Raw genomic sequence first — 9,492 nt, 5'->3', positions numbered from 1 at the left:
AGGATGTCTGTTTTTACATGGCTGCCTACAATATCACCGACAAAAACTCCCAAATAATTTAATTTTTTAAAAGAAATATTGTTTAATTTAAATTATACCTTTAATAAATTTCACAAAACATGACCAAAATTACATCCAGTAAAAATTTCAACTCTCAATCTTCAGTCAAACATAAGTTAACGTGGGGTATAAAATTTAACATGGGAACCCCTACGGCCACTTTTAAAGAGCATGCACTGTATGTATATTTTCGAAATTTATTTTCAAAAAATATGTTTTTTTTTACTTATATTAATTAGTCGATCATTTATGTCTTCATAGATTCTAATTTTTAAGATTTCAAGTAATTAAATGATTGAAAATAGCTGCATAAAACAAAGTAATCGAAGTTAGAATTAAAGGATGCGACTGCGCCGATACCTCGGGCGTCGCTTTGTTAGATTTGGTCCAGCGTCAGTGAAGCTGGGCGAGCGCCATGAGTGCTGCTGATATCAAGAATCTAGTTTTGTTGACATTTACTATAATTAGTGTTTTAGCCACTGGAGATAAAATTCCTTTAGGTAAATACAACATTTTTTTTTATTATCTCGCAGATTAAAATAGGAAAGCCAACAACATTTAAGTTTTGTTGTTGTTTAATTTACAGACTTCGTTTGTCCATACAGTAACACACAACATTCTTAATACAGAATATAACGGCACATGTTTATTTAAATTGTGGGAATAATCTGAAACAAGAATGAAAATTCAGTAAATTATGAAACATGATTTAAATACATTGTTTGACTTAAAATAAAAATATTATCACATTTTTTATCAAATCAAATTTTGTCAAGGTAGAAGCAGTTCCTCTGTTGCTCAATAACCTGCAATGACTATTACATTAAACTAATGAAATAGATTTTAGTAAGTAGGTGTTATTATGATGTTGTTTCAAATGCAATTCAGAATATAGCATAAATTATTGTAAACATTACAAAATTGAATATTGCAATTTAATTTTATATCTTCACAATGTAAAATTGCTCTACTATTTATTTACCTACTCTTAATGTTTTTTATGCGGTACACGGAGTTTTGATATTTTTATTGTCCAAGCTATAGCCAAGGCGTCTTTCCAATTTTATCTGCAATTTTTTTTAATTTTAAATTTCCCGTCTTTGCTTGTTTGTTGACTAACAGTTGATTAAAATTTATAGACAATCTCCGAAACTACCAACTAGTTACTGTAAAATTTTATGCATGTCTTGTGAATATCTTGAAAATGTTAAACCCTCGGTTAAACCAATAACCAATTTTTTTTAATCACCGCTTGAAAACGTTGGTTGTATATATTACTCGTATATCAGAATAAAATTTTATTTAGTAAATTTTACTTTAAATATACAGCAAAACATGACCCATTACTTATAATATACTTTGAGTAGACGGGTTATTGTTGACTTTTCGAAAATTTCATTTTGGAATATTTACATCCAACATTGTATCATATAATTCAATGGTCACTGAAAATGACAAAGTGACACCTTCATTATCATTCATTATTGGCAACAGATTGCAAGCTACTTTGAGATCGACAGCCATTTGAGAAAATCGGTGCCTTTTTTCTTTTGCAAAATTTAAAATTTCGTAGTATAACTTATTACTGGCAGCTACGGACTTTTTAAAGTGTTCAACTTCTTCCTCAGTATACAAGTTCAAATCTTTATCAAACTGAGTAATAATTGTTTGTAATTGTGAATATATTATTTTAGCTTCATCTACTTTTCTATTCAAACATTCACCCTTATTGCGCCTGTCACTGCCTAGTTTAATTAAATATGTTCTACTCCTAATATTTTTCAACTCGTCATAAATTTCGTGTGCTGATACCTACCATCTAAAATTACATTAGCAATCAAAACTTAAAACAAATAGCTGGCTCTTAAAATTGATCATCCAGGAAATGACTACTTATTTCTATTGCAAATATAAAATTCTTCTAATTGTTCATATAACATTCCTTTTAGTGTACCCTGTGTTCCAACTGGCATAAATATTGGCGAATCTACTGGACCATGTGGGAAAATCATACGACTTATACAGGCTTTGGAAGTGCCACATTGTCAAAATGCTAAAAACTATTGGACTTTTTGTTGTCATTCTAGCAATTTATGTTAATATCGATTGTTTTAAAACTTTTCTATAACAATTTCAATTACATATACAACTTTTTTTTATTACTGGTCGATGTCGGTGTTTGAGGTTAGCCCACTGATCTCGCACAACACGGACTTGGCAGGATCGCCATGTAGGGTCCCTGGTTCCACTTAGTCAACGGACTGTTGGAACTCTATGTTTAATTACAAATATATTTTTTTGTTCTTCTCTTTTGCACCGCTTGCTTGCTACTCTCCACACTTACTATTCACTTAACACAGGGTTTCCATAAATGATTATAGGGTCGCAGTACGTCATGTAAACGTGCCGCCTCTCAGATTTAACTGTACGGAGATCCGTACTAAGTGCCCAAGGACGCATGACAAAGATCACACATGGACCACACACATGTGTATAACTGGTTGCCTAAACGCTTCATATGTTTTTAAAAAATAAAACTAATTCATTATGATAAAATGAAACAAATCTATTGCGGTTAAACATTACAGTAAATGTTGAAAATATTCATCATACTGTTCACTCTCTTTTTAATTTCAAAAATGTTCTGTAACATCCTTTCGTCAATAGCTATGCATTTTATTTTGTTATAACCTATTTAGTTTTTATATGTAGAATTTTACTTATGTTGTACCTTTATACTTTATGTTGTTATTATAATTTTCCTGTAATTGGGCTTGTCCCGTTGGAGAATAAACCTTATTATTATTATTATTATTATTATTATTATTAATACTTTGGACTTGTTGTTCAATTGTTCAATTCTGCTCAAGTCGTCTCAAATCATCGACAATTTCTTCAGATGAAGTCTTCCACGAGCTTTCTCTTTGTTGATACTGCCAGTTCGAACAAATTTGTTCATTACATCTCTAATGTGGCCCTTTAACGATATTTCTTGAATTATTAAATCACGGTATTTGGCCAGATATTCTTGCTTACAAGCGGTTACAGAATACACACATTCTTCGTTTACGAAGTCCCATTACGATAACAAGACATAACGATGAAAGTGTCTTGTTCTACAGAATAAACCATTTTCACCGTCTTCGCTTCCTAGGACAAAAACTAAATTTTCGTACGCAACCACCAAGAGTTCTGAAAATGACTGTTTTGTTGTTTTAAGCTTGGATCAACGAGAATTACTGTAATTCGCACTTGAAAAACATTAAAACAATTAAAACGACGACTTTAAATGACATGTTACAAATGACATTAGACATTAATGTGACAAATGACAACTGTCATAATGATGCATAATCACGGGCATAATTTCAGTGCAGGGGATTTTTGAAATCCATGGCCAACTACGCCCTTATAATTATTTACAAAAGCCCTGTACATTTCTTATTACATATATCTACATTAACCCCTAATCTAATCATTCACTTTCTCTTTCACACATTACTTATTGACTAGGTACATATCTATTCCGTTACAATATCAATGTTTTCCATTAATGAAATTGTAGAGCGTAACATCGAATAAAACTGACCATAAAGTGGAAGGTTTCTTTATCTTTGATTGATCCTGGAAGTAGACTAAAGGCACATTTTCTAAGGTCCCAGCGACCTGCTTCTGTGAACACCAGTCTTTATACTCTTCATAAACAATCATAGATTTTTCCGACAATAGGCAATAGGTAACTTTTCTTGCAAATTTTGAGCCTCCTCTCTTAGTTCTGGAGGCGTGCATGGTTCAATTTCGATCACATTCTTTTCTGCAGACATTATTAAGAAAATCCGTAAAATAGTATTGTCGTCAAAAATTTTCAAATATCAAACAATAGTACCCAACCCGGAAAATGATCATGTATCAAACAATACACTTCACCAGCAACTACTTTGATGTAAATTTTTGTGAACCTAAACATTTTGCGTCAAAAATTGAAGGTTTATTTTTTCAATTTATTGTCTTACAATTTCTACTAGTAAAAAATTGGTCGAAACTTGATATTTTTAAAATAGTTACACTTAAAATGTAATTGGTCCAGTCGTTTCGGGGATTCGTCTATAAATTCGCTAACAGACGAGAGACAATAGACGAAAGACAGATGGTAACGGGAGATCTTTATCATATTCTGGGAGATATGAAACCTCGAAAAAACATAAAATTATCATAATACTTTCCTAGATTTGGCTCAGGAAATAAAAATAAAAACATGTTAATGAAGCATAAACAGTATTCCATTTCGAGCCTTCCATTTTAACAAGCATTTATTTAACGTCGACTTTCTAAGATGAATATATTGTAATGATGGTCGCACTTCTTACTCACGTATATTCACATACTTTGATTATATTACAATTTGATTCCCTCTATTTATAAGTTATCTACTTACTTCTACTAACAATCTGCTCACTACAACTATTTCCTAATTGTAACAAATACCTGCTTATTGCACTACAGTACTAATTTTAACTAATCTTGTGCCGTCGCTAATCTTAACAACAAATCATGTCATAACATAAATTTTAAGCAGGATCTACCCACAAAATCAAATTTTGTTAAATTTTCCACCGTTTTCGTTTTTTAAGTAGGTACGCTTAAAATTTCATGTAACGGGTTCCGTAGTTTTAGAGATTACTAAAGTGTTTCTAAAGATATTTGGAAACAGACTTATACACTTTTATTGGACTCTCAGCGGAATATAAATGTCCCTACCATAAATGTTTCAAACGCCCGCACCACAAGTCAGAAATCCACTTCACTGCATTGCATTCTGGAAACCAACCCCGAAAAAGCAGAATACTCGGGTACCTCGGGTACTTCATGGGATTAAGCTCAACAGCAGGTAGTTGAAGGTTGACCAGGGTTTTTGAAACTCAGTAAGTGATTAACTCTGTTTCCAAATATCTTTAGAAATACTGTATCGATCTAATAAAATCAGCAATTGTTTTATATAAACGTCACTAAAAATCTTACCATGAGTTTTGATCTAGTTATGTAAATATTTTTAGGTGCTATTTTTGAACAAGGAACCGATGAAGTGCAAGCAGCATTTAAGGCTGCAGTGTTTAGTCATAATCAGAACGTAACAGTTCGACGTTTCGAGCTACAAGCTTACGTCGATGTTATCAATACAGCGGACGCTTTTAAATTATCAAGACTGAGTAAGTATTTTCACAAATTTTCTAGCAGATTTTTAATTCATTTAAAGTAGTAAAGTATTTAGTAGCAGTAGTAGTAGTTTAAAGTAGAACACCTCTTGAAAGGATTTTTTCAGTAAATTTAGTTGTGTCCATTAACAGTGACATTTAAACGTCAATACAAGTTTAAAACTCACACTAGGGAAAGAAAAGTGTCCTACTTTATTTTGGCCGTCACTGCATATAACAAAGTTTCATATATTGATGAGTTTTACTACCAGTTAAATTTTTTGCATTGAGTTTCATAACAGACTGTATATGGTTTGTATGTACCTACTCTATTAATTTGTTCTTTTGTTGCAGTATGTTCTCAATTTCACAGGGGAATTTTTTCGATGTTAGGAGCCGTATCTCCAGATTCGTTCGATACTTTACATTCCTACAGCAATACGTTTCAGATGCCTTTTGTGACACCATGGTTTCCTGAGAAAGTTCTTGCTCCTTCATCAGGATTTTTAGATTATGCCATATCGATGAGACCGGAATATCACCAAGCCATTATTGATACAGTTAAATACTACGGCTGGTCCAAAATTATTTATTTATATGATTCAAATGATGGTGAGTAGTCAAATTGCTATAAAGCTATGGATATATTTATTGGTAACTGATATAATTTATTCAGTTGCAAATCCAGTTGGAAAGATAACATTTTCGTGAACATATTACTTTAGAAATTAAAACAGAACTGAATTAAAAATAGTAAAATTGTCGGCGGGTTTGGTCAAATTGGTTTTAAATCATCTTTTTAATACCTTCATCCTCAACTATAAACAGCGATTTAAAATGCGTTTACGATAATTTAAAACACGAAATTAAACATATCAATAATAATTCTCGTTTATTAGCATCAAACATTCAATATAAATCTGTACAATCTAAATGATAAGAAATTCAATTAATATTCAAGAAATTACTACAGTCACTCCTTTTGATGTGAAAGTGAAAATTACAATTTTCAAAATACTGAATACATTTATCTTCCTTTTCATCACTAGATAATGATGCAGGGCCTGGGTCACTTGCAGAGGGTCCAGCCACATTCAAATATTGAATAGTTTCAGAGGTTTCATCGTTGTTTGTGGAGGATCCAGATATTGCTCCCTTAAAAATTTTTCTGGCAATTTTGATGCGTTCTTCTACGCAATCTTCAATATACCCTTCTTTTAGGGTAATGGTATTTCCACCTCATCCAGCCAACAGAGTTGCAGAACTTCTTTGGAAACAGTGTCCGCTATAAGTTTTAGGATTTTATAATTGCAGATATGCAGGAATTTTAGAGGGAACTAGTCCAAAATTGTTTATCCTCACTGGCTGTCGAGTACATTTTCCATTATTATATAACAAGAAAAATCGATTGTTAGGTGTATTTTCGGTGCGTAAAGATGCATATTTTCGGTATGCGTCTACAAGGTTAACTGAAAAACCTGGTCCAATGATAGTAAATTTTCTGTCTCGATGGGTCTTGGTATCTCGAAGTGTTACAATCACAACTTCACCAGTATCTTTAATATCGTTGACCGAGAGATCACATAATTCTTTGCGGCTACACGCCCCAGCAATGCCGAAAATCAATGCAGTCTATAAAAAAAACTAAACAATGATTATTTTAGCAAAACAACCAACAACTTACCTTTACAAATAAATATTTTTCATCTACGGCTTCTACCAAGAATTTTTCAATTTGTTCTCGTGACAAGACCTTCGATTTTTTCACTTGATGACCTACATTTATCTGTTTTAGATATCCAATTACACCACCAAACTTTTCAATACACAGATTTTCCGTTACTTTTAGAGTTAATTTTAATATTGAATAATGCGGCCAGTGATGCACGAAACAAAATGAAATTAGTAACATGAACAAAGAGTTTCAGGTTTACCTACCTTTTCATGTAAATAGACAAGAATAACATTTTCTGTTATCAAGGAAGCTTTATTTTTCCCTCGCCAATGACAGAAACTTAAATAGATTCTTTCGTAACACTCTTTGGACTTCACGGGCAACAATTGTTCTCGTAATAATCTTCCTTTTTCTCTAATATTTTCAGGAACATCAAACGGATTTCCATTATTGTTTGTAAACAATTTTTTTGTTTTTCAATTCCGTAGCAACTTTACCAACATAGTTGACCAACAAAAAAAAATTGAATAACACTCTTGCGAAAACCCTTAAAATATCTCGAGTGCTTATGCAACTCGACTTCGTCTCGTTACATAACAACGCACCCTCGAACTTTAAATGAGGGTGTTCGCACTAGTATTATTAATATCTATTAAGTCGCCTCTGCTAATACATGCGATGTACGTGAGTAAACTGGTTCATTATTTTATTGATTGTCAATCAATTTTCAAGACGACCCAATTCATTTTCCCGAAAATTGAGGAATACAGTACTTTTATTTTTAGTATTACACTACATCTATGCAAACTGATATACGTTGCAAAAATGTTGATGACGTCATCGCAAAATTTTCTCACTTGAAACAATCGCGTAGCACGTTTCTTTACTAATACTTGAACATTACTACATATCTTTATTTTAACTTACAATGGTTGTCATAAAACAATAATATTTCCAAAATCAAATCTTTTCATATTTCAAAACAACTAGATTTGATGTATTGTACTTTATAGACGCGGGAAGTTCTGTCGAAATAATGTTCGACCAAATTTTTACTTCTGTAAGTAACCCCTATGGGTTAACATAAAATAAATAACATTTTGCAAAATCAAATTTTATAAATTTTCGATGAAACTGTGGCAATTCTGTGTAACAAATAACTTTGAGCCAATTTTTATTAGATAGATAGTTCTCGAAACTACCCGACCGATTGTTTTCAAATTTGATATGTATGCTGGAAATATCGTGTAGATCATGGAGGTAGAAAGAGAGGGGGGAAGATAGTTTGAAAAAGCACCTGATACCGCGCTTTCGACTGGGATCATAAATGGCTCTTCCAGTTCCTCCGAGAATCTGGTTGTTCCAGTGGGGTACTCGAAAGCGCTTGTCGAGAGGCTGAACATACGACTCAAAAATTAATATGTACCAAGTTAATGGCATCGATTAAGTACATATATATTTGATCGATGTTAATGGTAAGGGTCATGAATGGGTAAAAGTGAAATTCTTTTACTGTTTGCTACCTGTGAACTCATTCGTATCCAAAGTGCACCGCCTCTGATCTTCTGTTGACAACCGACTGCTTTCGATGTAGTACAGAAAGGGTCATAAATGGCTCTTGCGTGGAGCTCTTTTGCCAGCGGATCTTTAACATTGGTTCAATGAGGTACGCTCCCTCCTGTCATCCTACCTCCAAAGGTGTAGATGGTATAACACTAAACAAAATTTGTGTAATCATCTCCACCACCAACAATTTGTTGAGGTTACCTCAACATTTTGGCCAGTAATTGTTATTTGGAATACAAGGCCGAAAAATGTATGTTTGTGAGTATCCGTGATATTGCGGATCCGAGATGTTAGTCCCGGCGGTGCAATACAAATACTCGCAAAAAATTTAAATTTGTTTAAAGCATTAATCGTTATTTATGTATCAAGGCGTAGAAAGTACCTATTATAGACGAGTTAACAGTTTCATGGCCGAGGCGTAGCCGAGGCCAACAACCAGGCGAGGCTATAATAGGTAATTTTTTGCCGAGGTACATTTTACATTTTTCGGTCGACCTTCCCGATTCTAGGAAATTAAAAGTGCGACAACTCTTTATTTTAATAATAATGTTCAAAATGTCAATTAAAATATGTATGTTGATCGTATCTATACGTTGCTAAAATAATCGAAATTCTGAGTCCGCATCGTGCCGCATCCAAAGCGAACGAAAAAGGTTTACGGACGAAAAATGTAAAATCTTCAAAAAAGAGTAGGTAATTTTTCGTTTGAAAATAAGTATGTAAAATGTCAATTTGGGTAGAAGTCGACCAAAAAATTATTAAATTATTTTAACGGAAATGAGATAGAGGAAGAATTTTGACGTTAAAATTAATTCGATTAACGTCAAATATTTATCAGGTATATCATTTTGTAAGGAAAAAAAAACAAACAGTATAATGAGTACATCCCCAATTCCTCCACATATTCAAAGTGCGCCTTAGGAAGTAGTAAATGGGTAAATGCAACAAAAATCACGTTTAAATATAGACGAAAACATGAATTTAAAGTTAATGCAGTTG

At 32.7% G+C, this 9,492-nt stretch overlaps 1 protein-coding gene across 2 annotated transcripts in view; it reads left to right on the top strand.

The window, feature by feature from the left end:
- Positions 1–457: 457 nt before the first annotated feature.
- Glurib (Glutamate receptor IB) overlaps positions 458–9,492 on the top strand; it is a 57,264-nt gene continuing 48,229 nt past the window's right edge. The window contains exons 1-3 of one of the 2 annotated variants that reach the window (XM_064063675.1): positions 458–560; positions 5,115–5,267; positions 5,607–5,864. In XM_064063675.1, the coding sequence (XP_063919745.1) occupies positions 476–560; positions 5,115–5,267; positions 5,607–5,864 (496 nt within the window). In that variant the 5' untranslated portion in view covers positions 458–475. Of the gene's footprint in view, positions 561–5,114; positions 5,268–5,606; positions 5,865–8,459; positions 8,594–9,492 lie in introns of those variants that run through there. The other variant, XM_064063676.1, reaches the window with a different exon arrangement.

This window comes from Zophobas morio, unplaced genomic scaffold (assembly GCF_036711695.1).
Source record: "Zophobas morio isolate AGI-343-1 ecotype UQ-CSIRO unplaced genomic scaffold, CSIRO_AGI_Zmor_V1 ptg000024l, whole genome shotgun sequence".
In the NCBI taxonomy this organism is placed as follows: domain Eukaryota; kingdom Metazoa; phylum Arthropoda; class Insecta; order Coleoptera; family Tenebrionidae; genus Zophobas; species Zophobas morio.
The sequence above is the reverse complement of the archived record's forward strand: the minus strand, read 5'-3'. Positions and strand labels throughout refer to the sequence as shown.